General features: G+C 41.3%; 1 protein-coding gene across 1 annotated transcript in view; it reads left to right on the forward strand.

Moving 5' to 3' along the window:
* man1b1b (mannosidase, alpha, class 1B, member 1b) overlaps positions 1–19,742 on the forward strand; it is a 260,312-nt gene that overhangs the window by 232,890 nt on the left and 7,680 nt on the right. Inside the window, exon 11 of the mRNA XM_039620881.1 lies at positions 870–990. Coding sequence (XP_039476815.1) covers positions 870–990 — 121 coding nt within the window. The remainder of the gene's footprint in view (positions 1–869; positions 991–19,742) is intronic.

Below are 19,742 nucleotides of genomic sequence, written 5' to 3' on the forward strand. Positions count from 1 at the left end.
GTGTTGAGGCTGTCATTTTCAGTAGTGTCCTCGGAAAAGAGAGCCTCAAAATCAGAAGTACTTGACTCCCTAATATAACTCTCAAACATGGTCTGTCATGTTGTGAGGAAATAGAGTCTCACTAACTTAGAAGATCTTCTGCTCTATAAAAAAGCCTTCTGCGAAGCTAGAGCATCTTACTATTCATCACTGATTGAAGTAGATGTGTTTCTGAAAGTGCTGTAACTACGTTTAAGAATATATTTCACCCACCATTATTGTCTTCAGTGCCGTGTACCAACACAGAGCAGAGCAGCTACCTGAACAGTACTCCAACAGAGGTCAGTTATCTTGTTAATAATGTAACCTCTTCACTACATATGACTCTGGATACTGTACCTCCTGTGAAAAGAGAGGCTCAAATCAGAAGTATTTGACTCCCTGGTGTAACTCTCAAAGGCACGCCTTAAAGCAGATAACTTGGAAGCTGTAGAGGAAATGGCGTATCACAAATTTACAGTTTGCTGCTTTATAACAAAGACCTCAGCTAGAGCATCTTGCTATTCATTGTTGATTGAAGTAAATAAGAACAACACTAGGTTTCTCTTCAGCACTGTAGCCAGGCTTACAAAATTATTATAGGGTCTTTACCTTATAATATAAGGCACCTTGACTCAACTGTTGTTGTGATTTATGTTATAGTAATCATTACCTTACAATAAGTGTATGTTCAAATTCTGGACATTTTTCTCGAGCAAGAAAGTAGGTTTGGTCATGATGATGACGTGGTAATAAAGTAATGGATATGTGTAGGTGATGTCACACTGTTTTTGATCCATTTACTTTAAATCCTGCTCATGAAGTGTGTGTGTGCGTGTGTGTGATTTCAGACTCTTGGAGGACTATCTGCAGGCAATAGAGGGCATAAAGAAGAACCTGTTGCAGAAATCCTCTCCTAATGGCCTTACCTTTGTTGGAGAGGTCTCACATGGACAATTCAGCCCTAAAATGGTCAGTAATGTTCAAGACCATTCTCATGGTTTCTAGTCTGTATTTGTTTTCCATCATAGCTGTGAGGCTTTGTCAAAACCAATTAAATATTTTTTACTCAAGAGACACTAGCATATATCCATGTTGTGCCAATGTTTCTGCTGTTGTGTAAGGCTGTGCAGGGCTATGCAGTGTCAGTCATAAACACTGAATCTTTATGGATCTGAAAAACCTTTGTATTGAAATTTGTTGTGACAGCAGTTGAAATGAAGAAGAAAAAAATAAACAATAAAAATAATAGTAGTAGGAGTAATAAACATAAACATAACAACAATAATAATACATACATTAACAACAATATAACTTATCTGTTTAGGTTCATTGTCATGGTAGTCTAGGGATCTTGGAAAGAAAGCGACGGGACTTCTTTATGACGTTTCACTTCTCATCCAAGAAGCTTCTTCAATTTTCCTTTAAACCTTAGGAAGCTTCACGGATGAGAGCTTAAACATCTTCACAAAACTTAAAGAAGTTCAGTTGTTTTCTTTTCGACCTCCTTGGAATATACACTTCCGGCCAAAAATGTTTAGAGCACCCCAATTTATCCAGTTTTTCACTGAAAATTAGTCAGTTTAATCTCTGGTGGCAGTTTCAAATAAAAGCATAGTAGAAATAAGCATTTGGAGTTGAAAAAGAAATCATGGAATCAATTTATAGACCAAAATGTACTCTAAACTTTTGACTCATCAAATAGCCACCTTTGGCAGATATAACAGCTGAACACAGCTTTCTCCAATAGAAATCAAATATTCTTCAGAAAGTTCTTCCCATATCTGCTGCACACATTCCCATAAACGTGTGGCACTTGTAGGTTGCTTTGTTTTCACTCTTCTGTCCAATTCATCCCAAACCAACTCCATGAGGTTTAAGTCTGGAGACAGTTCTGGCCACTCCATGTTTTCAAGCTTATAATCTTGTTTTTTTTCTTTTTCTAAGGTAGTTCTGGCATAGCTTGGACCTATGTTTTGGGTCATTATCTTGCTGTAGGATGAACCCCTGACCAACTAGGCACAAACCAGGGTATTGCATGGCGCTGCAGAATGCTGTGGTAGCCATTTTGGTTCAGGGTGATTACGTGTTCATCCACCTTAAGGAATCACCAGTAAAACACTTCTTCCTTTTATTTTTATTTATTAAATAAAATCATTAAAAAGTATCACTGTTCAAAAAAACAGCATGGTTGTAAAACAGTTAGCTGCAGTCAGTCTTCCCAAAAGAGATTATTCAATCAGAAGAATCTATAATCTTTTTTATTAATTCCAAATAAAAATCAAACCCAACAATCCCTCCTTTTACACCTTTCAAGGTGTAAACAGTAACTTCCATTCCATCCTTCCGTTCTATCCTTGTACAGGTCAATCGTTGTGACCTGGAGTTTAAAACCCTCTATTGTACATCGGTGTCTGTCCTCCAACTTACCCCAGACTCTCCTTTGCTCCTATCAGACTTCTTCACCCAACAGTCACAACTGCAAGTGTTTGGGGATTATTCTTTTTGGACAACAAACTGTTGTTACATTAAGGAAGCCATTTGGTGTCAAACGTTATCTTTAAATCCATCAGCCAATTTTCCTAATTTTGTCACTGTTTCTGTAAAAGAACTATTAGAGGTGTTATGGCCCATCTACGTGTGGCCAGACCATAACATAAGCATAACATAAGGGTGATCCATCCCCGTCCGACCCCAAGCACCACATCACACAACTAATCCGCTTTTATGGTAGTTTATTTACAATGAACGAATGTAAAATAAAGGAAGGGAGTTCATTATAAGCTCAGGGTGGACCTAAGGCCAAAATAACAAACAAAGGGAACCTATCTCAAGGATAAATCAAACTTACCTATTCAAAAGACTTAAACCAAACAACAACAACTTACCTCCCTAACTAACAAAAACAGGAGAAAACTGTAATCAAACAAAAAGGCAGCCCACCCCTACATGCTCCAGTAGCAACAAACATTAGGGCACACATTCTGCCGGTTGGGATGGGCCGAGGATGAATGACTGGCCGTCCATGGTGGTGTCTTCTTATATGCTGCCTCCTGGTCATTAGCCAATCAGTGTGATCCGTCCCCTGGGATGCACCAATCAGGGAGAGGCACCTGCACACTCAGATTTGCATATTAGATAAAATTATGACAACAGTCGTAACACCCCTTTTCCCAAGAATTAACATTACCCCCAAAATGTTTAATTCAAGGAGAAAGTTCCATCGATCTGGATAAGGTATCAGCTAACACATTCTCTTTCCCCTTCTTGTAACTGATGTCCAAGTTAAAATCTTGCAGCAGCAAAGACCAGCGCATGGTCAGTCTTTAGTTGGAGTTGCGCATTTGCGAAAGAAACACTAGTGGCTTGTGAACACCTGCACTGGCAGCACACTCGAACCGACATAGACTTCAAAGTGCTGTAAAGCAAGGAGTAAGGCAAGAGCTATCTTCAATGGTGCTATAATGGGTCTGGTGTCTGTTAAACTTCTTTGAAAAGTAACAGACAAGATGATCTATGCCATGACCATCTTCCTGCAAAAGAACAGTGCCAACATGGGGTGAATTATCTTGCCCAAGGATATTTGGCATGTAGACTGGAGGAGCCTGGGATTGAACCACTAACCTTCCGGTGAGTAGGTGACCCGCTCTATCACCTGAGCTACAGCCACACCGCTGGTGTGGTGCACAGCAATTCAATTCAGTTCAGTTCAGTTCAGTTCAGTTCAGTTCAGTTCAGTTCAGTTCAGTTCAGTTCAGTTCAGTTCAGTTCAGTTCAGTTCAGTTCAATGCTTTGGCAGACTCGAATGCCACCTGACATGCTGGAGACCAAATAAAAGGCTTCAAAGGGCTAACAAGATCAGTTAGGGGACTAACCACATCAGAAAAATTTCTTCAAAACCCTCGATAAAAACCAGCCATTCCTAAAAAACGACGCAGAGCTCTTTTTGTCTGGGGGACAGGAAATTCAACAATGGCCTGTACTTTTGCAGCAACAGGGGGCACCTGCCCGTCCAACCTGTTTCCCTAAATAAGTAATGGTGGCTTTACCAAACTCACACTAAGAGAGGTTTAATGTGAGAGAAGATTCACAAAAACGTCTGAACACCTCAGAGAGCGTTTCCAGATGTTCTGACCACGTCGGAGAATAAACGACAATGTCATCCAAGTATGCCTCAGTTTTTCACTCCAAACAATACCTTCTGCATCAGACGTTGAAATGTTGCAGGTGCGTTTCGCAACCCGAAAGGCATTACCGTGTAGTGGAGGAACTAATCTAGAGTTACAAAAGCAGAGACTTCAGAAGCTCTGGGTGTTAACGGGACTTGCCAGTACCCTTTTAACAGGTCTAACTTAGTAACGTATGTGGCCGAGCCGACATGATCAAGACAGCCCTCCATTCTTGGGAGTGGAAAAGAATCGGGTTTTGTGACTGCATTAACCTTTCTGTAATCAGTCGGACCACCGGCCTTTTGTTATACCGGACTTTGAACAAACCTTGGGTTTGTTCCAAGTTTTCACGGGCCAGCTGACATGCACAGAAAAGGCACTCTCTAAAACTGCAAACATAATCTAACACATGCTCAGCTTGATGTGACTCTGACAACCATTTTTCTTTAAGCAGTCGCAGGGGACCATGCATAGTGTGTCCAAAAACTAAGTCAGCCGGACTAAATCCAACGGATTCCTGAGTGGTTTCTCAGACAGCAAACAGCAAAGTGGAAGTCACTCATCCCAGTCTTTACCCGATTCAAGGCAGTATGGTTTTTATGGTTTGATGAAACCGTTTGAGTGCACCTTGACTCTCTGGATGATAAGGGCTGGACATTTGATGTTTAATTTTTACCCTCCTTCAAAACCTGGGCAAACACCTTTGACATAAAGTTTGTTCCCTGATCAGTTTGAACAACTTTGGGTAAACCAAAATTTGAAAAGAATTTTGTGAGAGCTTTCACAACGTTCTTTGCCTTTAATGTGCGTAATAGATTTGCCTCTGGAAAACGAGTGGCAGTGCACATTACCATTAATATGTACTGATGGCGTGATGTTGTTTTGGGCAACGGGCCCACACAGTCTAACAGAAATCTCTCAAACGGCTTACCGAGCGCTGGATTTGGGTGAAGAGGCGCTTGTGTAATCGTTTCTTTTCTTTCCCACTACCTGGCATGTATGACATGACCGACAATATTTCACCACATCTAATTTTAGTCCAGGCCAAAAGAAGTACATGGTGATAGCACATGGTGATACGTCTTTTTTACACCAAGATGTCCAGCCAAGCTCGAATCATGCGCGAGACTGAGAATCTGAAGTTTATATTCCTTTGGCACCAGAACCTGATTTACCCTATGTAAATCAGTTGAGTCAGGAGACCAAGATCGCAACAACACACCATTCTCAAGGAAGTATTTTACTGGAGCTTTAGATCCCTCTCTGTCCACAACAGAGGAAAAACAAGGCACCAGTGAAGGATCACACTGCTGTGCTTTGATCAACATTTCTCTGGTCATGTTCAAGCTCTGATTAATGTCTGCAGGAATCATTTCAGGAACATCACATTTTGACATTTTTGCAGAATCAGTGGGTGACACAAGCTTGCGCACGTGTAATTGCGCACACAGGAAACGCATCTGAAGAGGGGGAACCCGAATCAGCAGCAAGGGCAGGGACATCAATAACTTCTGGTGGTGGAAAAACCTGCCCACCAGCTAGATCATTACCAAGAATGAAGGAAACTCCTTCAATTGGTAAGCGCGGGCGCACGGCGACTTTAATGTACCCCGACACTAACGGCAAATGTAGGTGTACCATATGCAGAGGGGCTTTGGTGACACTCATTTTTATTAACAACGAACGCTGACACATTTTTACGCATTGCTTTTGGTGACTTTTTTTGTTCTGAAAAATTTTCCTGAAACGAATTCTGTGCAGAGAATACACTTTTGTGCATTAAAACAAACTCATCAGCCAGGAGTGCTGCATTACTGAGAGATGACACCTTTTGTTCGTTTAAATAAGTCACGACGCGTTCCGGCAAACACTTTCTAAACTCCTCCACCAAAATCCTCCTCAAGCAAGTGCTTTCAACCCCTCAACGGTTTTAACTTTACACAAACAACACCATTTCCCAAACAACACATTCTTTTCTCGCGCAAATTCAACGAAAAACTGGTTAGCAGTTTTATTAAGATTCCTGAATTTTTGCCAATATGCTTCAGGGACAAGTTCATACGCCTGCAACACAGTTTTGTAATCTAAACTCTGCTCAATGGACAGGCTTGAACACACTTCTTGGGCTTTTCCCACAAGTTTACATTGGAGTACAAGGGACCAAAACTCTTTCAGCCACATCAAAGCAGCGACTATGTGCTTGAATGCACTGAAATAGGAGTCTACCTCAGACTCACGAAACGGGTGAACCAATGTGAAGTGCTTACTTATATCAAAACTAGCAGAAGAAGAAACCCTTGTGCTTGATGACGTTGGGGAACCTTTAGCTGAGCCTTTTTCAAGCTCAAGAGCTTTGATATGGAGGTGCAAAGCTTGCACTTCCAGCTCCTTGTTGCGGGTCTCCAACTCTTTTATGCGGAGCGTGAGGCGCAGATCCTTAGTTGATGTACCTTCACTACATTCAGAAATACGATCAGCCTCTGTGTCAGCAGCAGACGCATCAGCTGCGTTAGCATCCGCTTCAGATGCAGCGGCATCTGCCTCTTTTACTGGCTTTTTTTCAGCATCCCCTTGTGGTAGAAGCACACCTTTCTCCACTAGCTTTTCAGCCAGTGTTTCCTTCAACTCTGCCTTGCAAGGACTGTAAGACACTTCCACATTATAAGAGTTAGCCACAATGAGCAGGTCCACTTTCTTACATTTCCCATGAAGGTGCCTCCACAAGTGAAAAATCCATTCTCACACCCCCCACACAAAAAAAATAAAACTGCCAACCAGAACAATATACACCAACCGAAATTACCAAACAAAGTGAGAAAAGACACGGAACAAGCCCCCAGTTATGTTATGGCCAGTCTAGGCGTAACAGTCGTAACAGAGGCAATATTGTTAGGGAAGAAGGTACAACATGCATCACCAAACGTCACACACCCCTCCTTCTGTGCCGTTCTATTTTGCTATCTCATAAGACATGTTGTATCCCTTTGCTCTCATACAGCTCTAAGTCCATGTCTAGTGGAATCAGCAAATCTTTACTGGACATAATAAATGTAATTTATCCATCTGTGTTTTTGTTGATTTTTATCACATGTTCAGAGAATGGAAGGTTGCATGTGAATTTCAAGGGTTTGGGGGTTAGAGACTTTGGGTGCTATGGCATGCATTGCTGCATTCAAAGTGATTACATTAAAAAAATATTTTTATATTGATGTTTAAACAGTGATGCAACTGTGATTTCATTATGTCATATAATAACAAAGCTGTTCTGTTCTTTTCTATTCATTGCTTCTGGCTTTAATGGATTACAGATGCTTACATGGTCTGAAATCAGACTTAGGAGTCACTATGACCGTTCATTCCCTCCCACACATCATATTTACTAGTTGCACACCAAGATGACATGCAATTCTGGAGAGTCTGGGGTCAACTGATATGGTTCCACCTGCTGAATATACAGAGATGTTTTCGTTAGCAGCTGCATAGTTCTTACAACTCTAAAGTTTGCCGTTAGATGCTTCCTAAATACTAGTGATGTGCGGATCGATACTGAAATATTGATTCCTCCGATACCAGTCATTTATGTTCTAGAATCGATTCTCATATTAAAATATCGATATTTTAGTAATTTAGGGTAGATTTGTAGTTTATCATTAACTGGAACACAGTGGAAAGAAACTATATCATTCAGATTGTCTACACTGGAAGGAACTACTTCCTCTTCTGCCTTTCATAATCATATGCGAAATACGGCTGTATAAATGTGTCGCAGCCCCTGGCCTGTGCACTCACAACAATGACTGATCGTAAACGGAGTCATGTGTGGACGTATTTTACCTCCACAAACAGCCGAGACGTGGTTTGTGATACATGTGGCAAGACAGTGATGTGTTGTGGCAACACCACTAACCTTGTCAAATACCTCACAGTAAATCATATCACAGAATATGAAGAGCATATGTTGAGGCGAACTGAAGAGGAGGAGTGGACAGGGACAGGTGCTGCTAGGGCGAGACAGACGTCTCTCACGGAGTCCTTTAGTTTTGCAGGCATGAAATGTGTTCAAATAGCGCACAACTTCAGTTTTTTTTATTTCTATATGATAATTCTGCATTGTCAAGTGATAAGAACATGTCCTGTAATCATTATGAAGCTATAATTTGAGATACAAGAAACGATACAATAAATAAAATAAGTTTTTGTACAAAGTATCGGTATCGGATCAGTATCGTCGATACCACCCTGAATTTTACTTGGTATCAGATCGGAAAGGAAATCAGTGGTATCGCACATCACTACTAAATACCCCATTATACAGTTTTACCCCAGGTTGTCAGTTTTTTTCTAGGGTTTTCTAGGGTTTTTTTTCTAGCTTTTTAAATAAAAGCATGTGAAATGCTGTCATGTATTTTATAAAGCAAGTTGGTTTCCATGTAATCAGGTGCTTGCGTGTTCTTGTACAGGCTTCACCAGTTCATTAGAAACAGGAAACCCAGCGGTCTGTCAGCGGTCTGTCATTAGCCACACATTTAACGTTCACTTGTGTTATAATCAATCATCTTTCCCCGAAATAATGGTAATCAACTAGTTCATATTTCAAATCTTAACCCATCAAGTTGACAGGACAAAATGATGACAACAGAAATGCATGTTCAAAAGACTGATTTAAAAATTAGTATAAAAGATAATTTCCTGCATATTGATAATCTCATGTGTTGTTTAATCATTAGAAAGCATCTTACAATTCTAATATTTTACCACTAAATTTATTGACTAATCACTAATTGGTAGCACCAGTCTATTAAAAAAATAAACCTGTGTCCTGGAACCTGAAGAGTTAACTGTGGCAAGTGTCTGTCCGCAGTGAATGAACGCAGCATTTGGTATGTCTGTTAAGTTTTCCAGTTTTAACAGTAATGATACATATGGGCATGTTCATGGGTGTAAGCTGGTGTTCATTGCATGTGTGTGTTAGCAGGTGGGTTAATGCATTCTTATTTGTGTGCATGTCTTATTTTCATTTTTTACCTTTTGTTGTGATGCTCAGGGCCCTTGCTCACGCTTTTCTACATACGCTTTTCAGGAAAAATCCTTAACTCAATGTTTATGTGTCCCCACACTGAAAACAGCCTTCATTGTTCCCCCAAGTTCTCTTCTCCCTTCTTCTCCCCACTGCTGTCTGCCTCTCTCATATCCTGCAGCAGTTCATGGTTGTGACATATACTGTACATTATCAGCAGTCCTGTGGGCGGTTTTCTTCTGCTTTGTCTTGTTTTTCAGTCTTTTCTGTTGAAAAATTACTCCTTGTGTGGCAAATCTCAAACATTCTTTCCAAGTCCATTCACTCACAAATGAACTGCAGATGAACTTTCCAGCTTGTTATTTGGAGAGGATCTCTCCATCCATGATGATGCTCATATATGCTGCTGATCTCCCTTTATGTTTCAGGGCAATGCCATTCTCTGGCCACCTACTGTTGACTCTTAATGTCGATGCCATTGCTGTGGAACTGTATTTTGTCTTCAAGGAGAGGTTGATTGTCTTTGAAGCTTGTTTTTCAAGATCAGATGTACAGGGAGGAGAAGCGGTGAAATATTTAGCCAAAAACTTGGCCTGGGTGCAATTCTGGTTGTGTTAGTGATGTTGGTCTATCATTTTGCTCCGACCTCTGTGCTCAAGACATTTATTTAATATCATTTTTCATCCCTGCTTATTAAGATTTTCCCTCTCTGATTCTTGATTTTTTTTTTCAGTCCAAATAGAATCTTTTCAGACAACCTAATTCTCTTTATCTTTTTCCAAGATTTTACCTTTTATAATCATCACAATGCATTTGTTTTCATATATTGTTACTTATTTATTCTTATTCTTTATTTATACCTTTATTTATACTTCTCTTGTTTATCTATAAATAATGTATGTTTTCTGTTTGTTTTTTCCCTAAAACCAGGAACTGAAACTTTATTCCTTTTAATATTATTATTTATTTATTTATTTATTTTACTTTATTTTATTGGTTTGTGTCCCCTGGGGGCAGCTGGTGATCTGCAGCATCACCCTGTGCCCTCCAGTTCGACAGTCCCTTGCCTCGTCCGAGTTATCCTCAGTTGATCACTTCTGGGTCAGTACTTTAATGACTTGTTCATTTATCCACCTTGAGGAATCACCAGAATCCACTTCTTCCTTTGATTGGGCTTTGGAGTTGACGTAACGCCGCAATGCACTGTGGAAGCACCATTTTAGCAGGCTACGAATCAAAGCAAACACACACAAAGGACGATTACTAGAACCAGGCTTAAAATCAGCTCAAAACACAAAGGACCATATCGAGACAGATTGCGCCTGGATGCAAAGAGACGGTATGTTACGGCCCTGGGCCTTGGAGGGAGTGAGACTGCCTTTTTGTGTTCATGCAAATCCAAGTGTGCCATGACTTGTGGGTGATTGGCTGCTGGGAGTCCTGTGCCAGCCTTCTTTTATGCAGATCACAGTGTGCCAGACCTCGCGGACGATTGGCTGCCTGGAGATCCCATGACCACTCCAAGACCATTTGACTGGCTGATTGTCTGCACCTGGGAGGACAAAAGGCTGATGATCCTTCACACTATGGGGAACTGCTGCTCTGAAGTGAACATGCAGTGTCCTCCTCGTCTGCGTTGCATGTGAATGTTGTTTGTTAAACCTGTTTGCTGTGTTACACCTGATATACAGCTGACCCTAGTTTTACTTGAGTCTTGTTTGATTTGAACTGTTTGTAACCTCTGACATTCAGCCGACCTTAGTTTTATAAGAGTCTTGTGTTTGCTGGCTCACCTTAGTTAACCCTTAGCTTTTATTCTTGCCTGTTCTTTTCATTGTGTATTAATTGTTTCCCCGGTGGTCTGTTGAATAGCCCCATCAGTTTTTGGTTTAATGTTTGTAATAAAACCCTTTATTAACTCAGATTTCGTGAGAGGGCTTGTGTATGTTTCTCCCCTCCTGTCGCCTAGCAGAGGGGGTCGTAACACGGTACTTGGAAAAAATAGCGTGCATTTGTAATATGGACCCGTATGAAATACGGCAGTGTAGTACAAACCCTGAAGACCTACCCCCATTGTCCTACCCTGATATCTTCTCGTACCTTGTCTGTGGAGTCAGCGCATACACGGCGAATCAGTTTCGGAATTATAAGTCCCTGGAGGCGCACATCCAATTCACAAATGGTTGGGTACAAGATTTGGGCGTTTTTAAGCCTCCACATTGTGAGTACGTTGTTGTTCAGACAAAGGTAAGTCAGCTTGAGATTATACATTTAAAAAGGAACTGCAGAATCTCCTCAACATATTTTGTGTCACTTAAAGTCTAACATTATGCCCCATGTGCAGCTTTGGAACCCAGTCTGGATTTGTTTCATCAATTTCATAGGCTGGTTTGCCTGCAATAATGCCAAATAATAAGCTACTCCATAAACAGAACGTACTTCTGCACAGAATCACACATTAGGATGTTTGTTATATTTTTCTATCTCAGCACATTGAAAATAAAACTAAAAGCCTATAAAGAACAATATGAATTTGTTTAGAACATACCGGAATAAAAATGTCGGGAGCACACCAATAGAAATCTGGGTATGGTAGAGAACTCGATATCAGCTCGTCTCACCGCTGCTATCCAGGCCTGACATCTTCGTTTGGTAATGTCCGATACATGAAATCCCTGATGTTGCTTCCAGGAGGGGAAACGATAAAAAGAGAGCCCATTTTCCAGCTTATTCCCTTCCCGATCCTGCGATCTAACATTACAACCGACAACGCAGCAAGTACAAACCATGGCTGATGTTATCCATGTGCTTTCGCCCTTTGTTTGGCCTGCTCAAATGACGCCTCGACCTAAAGTCCTGGCCACGCCCCCTCCCATGACATCACGCTGCAAAGCCCTATTATTATTTATTAAAGCATTGAATGAGGTATCACATACATTGATCTCTTCTGTTCAGAAAACTACAGGCTGTAAAACAGTTAGCTGCAGTCAGTCTTCCCAAAAGAGAGTAACCTCTCCTAGCGTTTCATGTTTTTTTCTCAAGTTTTGTATGACAATGTGCATCTGTCTGTCTCAGTTAGCAGAAGCTGACTGTGCGGAGTGAGCATGGCAGAATAGCAGACGAGCGTCCAGGAATGAATAAAAAATCAGAGGCTAAATACATTCAGAAGGTGATCAGGGGAGGTGGAAACAGCTGATATGATTGAACATAATGATGCCACAGGGGATTTAAAACTAAACACATGGAAACACCACAGTCTTCAAAATGAAACAGGAAGCATAATGCGACGTAGACATGACAACACAAGCTTGACAACATAGCACACGCAGACATGAAACACATGGCATACTACGACACGCGGACTTAACATGACGAACCAATGAGGAACACGCACAGTATAACTAGACACAGAGGGATAAGGGGACTGGAGATGAGACATGGACCTAACTAAGCACAAACAGAACATAATGGCTAGGGGAAAACACAAATGACTGAGCAAAACAAGGGCATGAGAGTCCAAAACATAGTTCAGGGTGTCGACCTGGAGGTTGACAGCACAGGAGTACAGGGCAAAACAGTTCAGGTGGCCGACCATGAATCCAGGGAAGCAGTCCATAATCGAGCAGATCAGGAGGCCGACTGTGGGGCCAGAGGCGGCAGCTGTGGCGAAACTGATCCAGATGCCGACCCCGTGGAAAGCAGCGACGGCTGTGACAAAGAGGTTCCGGAGGTCAGCCATGTGGAAGGTGGTGACAGCTGAGCAGGCGTGGGCGCCGACCCCCGGACAGCATGGCGGGCGGCCAACGGTGGTGTGGATTTGAACAAGGACCCTCGGGTGGCTTGGTGGATTTCCGTAAATGGGCTGGCTTGGCAGGCGGCAGACGGAGCTTGGCAGGCAGGGGTTGTGGCAGGTCCAAGCAGCACAACGACCTCTGGCTGGGTCGCACCAGGACCAGGCGAGGTGGGACCAGGTGGCCGCTTAATGGCCACAGGTGGTTGAGCAGTAGGCAACGTGACAGCCGCAGGGGGCTGAACTGTTGGTGGCGTGGCAGCTGGTAGCGACGTGGTAGGATGCTGGAGGGACTCACCTGAGCCTCCAGCTGGCATGGCAAGATGCTGGAAGGCATGTTTGACAGATGCCACGCACTGTGGAACCATCCTTACAAAGATCCTGCGTTATGAACTGAAGATTTTAAATTTTGATTCATCAGTCCAAAATACCTTCTTCCAGTCTTTAGTAGTCCAATGGCAGTATTTCATGGCCCAGGCAAGCCTTGTCTTATTCTGACGTCTCAGCAATAACGTTCTTGCTGCAACTTGTCCTGTGAGACCTGCAGTTCGAAGTCTTCTCTTCACAGTTGAATCTGAGACTGGCTTACTAAGACCTCTGTTAAACTGTGCTTGAAGCTGTTATCTTATGTGTCACCTATAATGCGAGCTGTTAACTCTCAGAAACTTGTCCTCTGATTCAGTTGTGGCTTTGGGTCTGCCAGACTTCTTCCTGTCAGAGTTTGCCCCAGTTTCTTAGAGCCTTTTGAAGGAAACTGTACTCACTGACACCTTGACTTTTTTGTCTGTAGGAAAGACCTACATTTTCAAGTGTTATGATCTCTCCTCCATTGTTAATTGGCTTTTTCTCGCCATTTTTGTACCAACATACTACTTTCTGCAATACAATACTGTTCAACTGATGCTCAAGAGGGTACGGTACCACAGTGCATTCCACCACTACTTTTATGCAGACAGAGGGGACTGTAAGTAATCCAGTAAAGTTGTAACACCTGTAGGAATTAGTAGCACCTGCTTTCAAGGCTTGATCAGCCTCTCTTGCTGCAGAATTTTTAACCTATTTTGTGTTACCTGAGAAAGGCCTTTCAGTATAATTCTTGACATGTACATTATTTTTCAGTTTTGGGTAAGCTTACATTTTCTTTTTTTTCTTTTTTTTTTAACCTCTAGGAGTTCACCACTTACCTTTGTGCCATTGCAAGCTATTCATCAGACTTGAATGACTTGAATTGTAATAAATTGTAGTGTTCTACAACTTTTGATTCAAGTGTATAGTGTTGTAACATTATTATATGTCATCATGTATTATATGTCTGAGATGCCTCTCGGAAAAACTATTATGTTGTAGAATGTAAGCGATAGCAAATAAAGACTTTTTTGTCTGTGGTTGTGGAAGCAGAGCTGAAAAAGTTACAGAAGGTCCTCCACTGCCTATAAGTGGTGCAGTTATGGTCAGGATTACCCATGATGATTATCAGTTTGTTCAGTGACATTCTCTCCACAACAACAAGTATACATTTCGCAATGTTGGGGAGTAACGGAATACATGTTCCGCCATTACGTATTTAAAATACAAAATATGACTAAGTGTTTTCCATTACAGTTACCGCTTAAAAGGGTGGTATTCAGAATACAGTTACTTTGTTGAAATAAATAGATTACACAGCGGTCTTTTTCTGTTTCATATGTTAGGCTATGCCCTCTCTTTTTTTGGTAATTCCACGCCGGTGGAAATCCAAACAAAAGAAGAGGCTCTAATGCCTGTGTCTCAATCTCGCGGCCTTACCTAATGTTAGTCATTTTATATTAAGATTTAAAAATTTAGTTGGTACTGATATGGCGAATAACCTTCAGTAATAGTAATAAATCACACAGGAATAGTACATTCATGTAGTTGTAAATAGCATGATAATATATTAAGCAATCCAATGTATTCAAAATACGTTACTCTCATTAAGTAACGTAACGGAATATGTTACAAAATACATTTTGGGGCATGTAGTCTGTAATCTGTAGTGGAATACATTTTAAAAGTAACCTTCCCAACACTGACAGTACGCTGCAGATCGTGAAGCCAGTGTTCCCCATCAGTTTAAATGTACTGTACTTGCCGTAATTGAGTGATAGAAAATCTTAATTCAATCTTATTTATATATAAACGCAACAACAGCTGCCTCAAGGCACTTTATACTGTAGACCCTAAAATAATACATACAGAGGAAAACCCCAACAATCATATGACCCCCTATTTTACAGTTAAATTACCAAACCAACGTGCAATGCCATACCTTAAGATTGACTCAATTGTCGCTCTATAAAAATATCAGTACAAACACTAAACAACCGGAGTCTGTTGCCATCAGAAACACTGGAGAATGTGTAGACGGTGATGGAAAACACATTGTGAAAGTGAGCCACTAAAGATTAGTGAGCCACTAAAGATTAAATGGAGAGTGTTATATAAAAACATACTAATTGAAAAAGAAACAGTGCATCATGGCATGCCTCCACCACCCTAGCCTTGCTGTTATGTTTGGGTCAATCTGAGTGATTTGCAAATTAAAACACTAAATATTGTCTTTTACATCCGATTGCCTTAAAGCCTTCTGACATTCTCCACACTACGCACTTGAACATAGTGTAGTAGTTTTAAGTACTACACTAGTACTTAAAAGCAATAAGCACCCCTTTCATTGAATTTTGAGTGTTTTAATCAACTTTGTTACATCTGTGGTGTTCCCGGCAAAAGTGACCGCAAAAGGAAATGAATAGTAATCCACCCCCCACTCCTCACCCTGTTTGGCCTCTGACCCCCTGAATGGCCCACTGAATGACCAAATAAATGAAAGACCCACTGAACGACTCAGGCTATGTGAAAACGCATCATTTTCTTTCTTTTTTGGCCAGCCGTCCACACTGAGACGCCATTTTCGCTGATGGAAAATGCAGCGTTTTGAAAACGCTCTCGAAAACGCATACATTTGAAAACAGTGCTTTCGCGTCGCAGTGTGGAGAGTGAAAACGGAGACTTTCTAAAACGATGACGCATGTTAGTCATATGATGCAGTCATGTGACCATTTAAACTAAGATAGCGGAGGGCATTACACAGCAGTTGTTTTATTTGCTCTCAATTTTGACAGCCCTATTAAAAATTAATATCAGTCTGTACATCCTCCAGATAGCTTTTCTTCAAATTCTTTAATTCTCACTCGCTTTTGCAACTTTGTACTTTTGTGTTACTCACAGCAACAACTCCACCTCATTGTTAGTCCATTTAAAAAACTTGGTGCTTTTCCTCAACATTTTGCTGCGACGTTTCAAAGAGCCAGAAAGTAAATAAGCGGCAGATGGAGGCAAGTCGATCTTCTTGCGTTTCACGCATGCGCAGTACTGGAACGTAAGCGCTTTTGGCCGTTTCAATATGCATGCACAACTCTGTGAAAATGACTGAAAACGCTAGTGTGGACGCGGAGCGTTTTCAGACCAAAACGCCGTTTTCAAATCTCTCCGGGCTAGTGTGCACGTAGCCACTAAACTACCCATTGAACTACCCACTGAACAACTCAGTGAACGACCCATTGAACTACCCACTGAACTGAATTTGGTGGTGAAAAATGTTTGTTATGTTTAGAGCTGTTAAAACTGACCATTCCATTTTGATCGGGAACACTAAACTAAGGGAGTGGGGGTGTACACAGCCACAGGGCTAGACAAATGCAGCATAACTAAGGGAGGATTCAGGGTCACCTGATCCAGCCCTAACGATATACTTTATCAAAAAGGAAAATTTTAAGCCTAATCTTAAAAGTAGAGAGGGTATCTGTCTCCCGAATCCAAACTAAAAGCTGGTTCAACAGAAGAGGGGCCTGAAAAATGATGGCTCTGCCTCACCAATCTAATTTTAAACACACTAGGAACCACAAGAAAACATTGTAAGTGGTGGATCTTGATAATATTATTGTCATTTATTTAGGAGACGAAGATCACGATTAAACTGTATAAATGAAACTTCATTCTAATGAAGTCATTATTCACTTGTCTTTTGTCAAGAGGAGAAATATTTTACTGCTATTATTTGCTGCTATTTCTATAATCATCATTACCATTTCATTATTAATAGTGATGTTGCATGCAGATGCATTCAGATGTTCAAACATATGGGTATTATATTAGTCTTTATTACAGGTCCAAGAAGAACCACTTTAAACTGTTGAGTTGAATCTATAATTTTAAAGGCTTTTGAATGTTTTTATATTCTTACACTGAAGTCTTCAGTGGGTGAGAAACTGAGCTGCAGGGACAGGAAATACTCTGTGCCAAAATGAGACAGGAAACACTTCTGCAAGGCTTGCAGAAGCGAAACTGAAACCAGAGTCTAAGTGCAAGTTAAGAGTAGGGTGTCTTTTATGCATTTATCGCTGATTAAGCTTTAAGTAGTTGTATTAGATTGAAACATTTGTTTTATACATTTTATACATTTCACATATAAGTCAAGATCAGTACACACAGGATGGCTTTAGCCTGGTTGCCTAAGTTGAGGTCAACTAAGGTTCAGAGAGCACATGCAGTGTGCACGCACAGACAGACGAGACATACACACACAGAGTTTCAGTTGTGCTGGCCTTCTGTCTAGTGGAAAGGTTACAAGGTGTAGCTGATGAAGTGAAGGGTGAAACAGAGGGCAGCAGAAGCTGATATATACATACACACATATTAGATAGACTCCTTTGAGTAGGGAAGAGTTTAATTATGTTTTGCTATAACTGCAAAGTGGGGTGCGTACGTTCCAGGAAGTACACCAGATGTCCCAGAGATAAGCGACAGCGAAGACGAGCTGGGGGAAGCACCTGGCTTCGACGCGAAGATGATGTTCTGTTTTAAACTATGTCAAAGTTAACTGAACGTTTGTGGTTTTGCATTGACGTATGCTGTATTGTGTCTGAGAGGGGGGGGGAGCAGTATCACTCCCAACCCTATAAAATCTTTGTCTGACTATTGTAAGTTAGTTCAATACTGATTGGGCTGTTGAACTCACACATGTGTTCATTAAAATGTCGTCTAATTGCACCAGCCCGGATCTGTGGTTATTTTTGGATTTCCCCTCAATATCTGAACCTTAACATTTGGGGGCATCGTCCGGTGAGAGGGGGAATTTTGGAATTTTGGAGGTGTAGACGGAGAGATCCGGGGTCCGTGGTGATTAGACGGGCAGATACGAGTCAGTGGTTGAAAGTGAGTGACAAGCCGGCTTATCCAAAGGTAAGGCACATACCTGTTGAATTTTCCAAAGTGTGCCAAATTGAATATGACAAATTAAAGTCTACTCACTGGAAATTACTGGTGAATGTCTGTTTTGATTTTGGTGAAAATCTCATGAGAATTGAAATTGAAGTACGGATAATGAAAGTGATAAAGTACAGTACTGAGAGAGTTAAAAGCGGTTGGAGCCGCTGAGAGAATTAAGAACGGTTGGAGCCGTTGAGAGAATTAAAGCAGTTGGAGCTGCTAATTTAGTGTGGTAGGGAATTTGGTCATTTTGTGGGTTGGAGCCCCATTGGTTATGCAACCCTTAAGAAGCTTCTCGGAGGTGACGCTCCCTGCTGGATAGAGAAATTTATCCTTCACCTAGCGATGACTAGGGATAGTTTCGGGCAACATTCGAGGAGAACTGGGGAAACTCCAAAACTGTTGAGGGTTGTCCTTAATCTTAATCCTGGTTCGGATGTAGATTGTTGGTTCAAATTACTCTAAATTTTTCTAGAACGACAGCGGCGTCTGTTAAGAAGCGCATTTTTCCCCTTGGTAACGCTTGCGCCTGGGCAGGACGCTGACCGTTGACCTACGGGTGAGTAGGGATAGTACCGTCGACAGCGGGGGAGGACTTGGGAACCTTCGAAATTGCTAGGGGTTGGAGCCCCTACCTGCGCTTTTTTGGCTACCTGTAAATTAAGTTAGGGCTAGAGATGTGGACGGAACGGTTGGAGCTGGTCCGGTGAATTGGTCGCAAAAAAGTCAGGGACTTTATCGGTTGGAGCCGTTATGGGAAAATTATCGAAATTTATAGGAGCTACAAGGCCTAGAATCTGTGCAGTTGTAATTAAAGACGTCTTTGTAATATAAAATAAGACATTTTGTGTAAGATCAGTCTCTGTGTCAGCAATGCACAGCCGGATGTGCACTGATGGTGTGTGTAAATGCAAATGAGGAGCGTTGACGCGCATGAAGGGTGTTGCTTTCAGTTTCGAGTGTATTGAGCTTTATAACTATTGTTTGAAAATTTTGCTAAATGCCTGTATTTAAGAGGCTGGTTGTGCGTATTACGAGAGTACAAATAGAGTTTGAATTCATTACTGTGGATGTATAGTCATTGACTGAGTTTTGACATATATATATAGATTGAGTGTATTGTACAGTACCTAAGACCACTATATATTTTCCTGTAGTAACCTCTCTTGAGTAATAAATGGTGGTGTGTTTTATTTTTAGTTATGTGTGTGGTGAGAAGCCGTGAGGATGATGAGAGGTTTCAGTTTTTTTTCTTTTCTTTTTGACTGGCTCTTTTGATTGTGGAAGCCATGTCCAAAATACTCATATGAAAGCGTATTTTGAGGTATTTTAACCGTGTGAATGCTGTCAGTATTTGATTTGAGTGACTCTGCGTGATTTGTCTGAGTGAGAGAAAAGGCAGGGTGTGTGAGACGATTCATGGCGTCTGAAAGAGGTTAGAACATTTAAAAAGTGTGTATGA

This window comes from Oreochromis aureus, linkage group 12 (genome assembly GCF_013358895.1).
Source record: "Oreochromis aureus strain Israel breed Guangdong linkage group 12, ZZ_aureus, whole genome shotgun sequence".
NCBI classification, from domain to species: domain Eukaryota; kingdom Metazoa; phylum Chordata; class Actinopteri; order Cichliformes; family Cichlidae; genus Oreochromis; species Oreochromis aureus.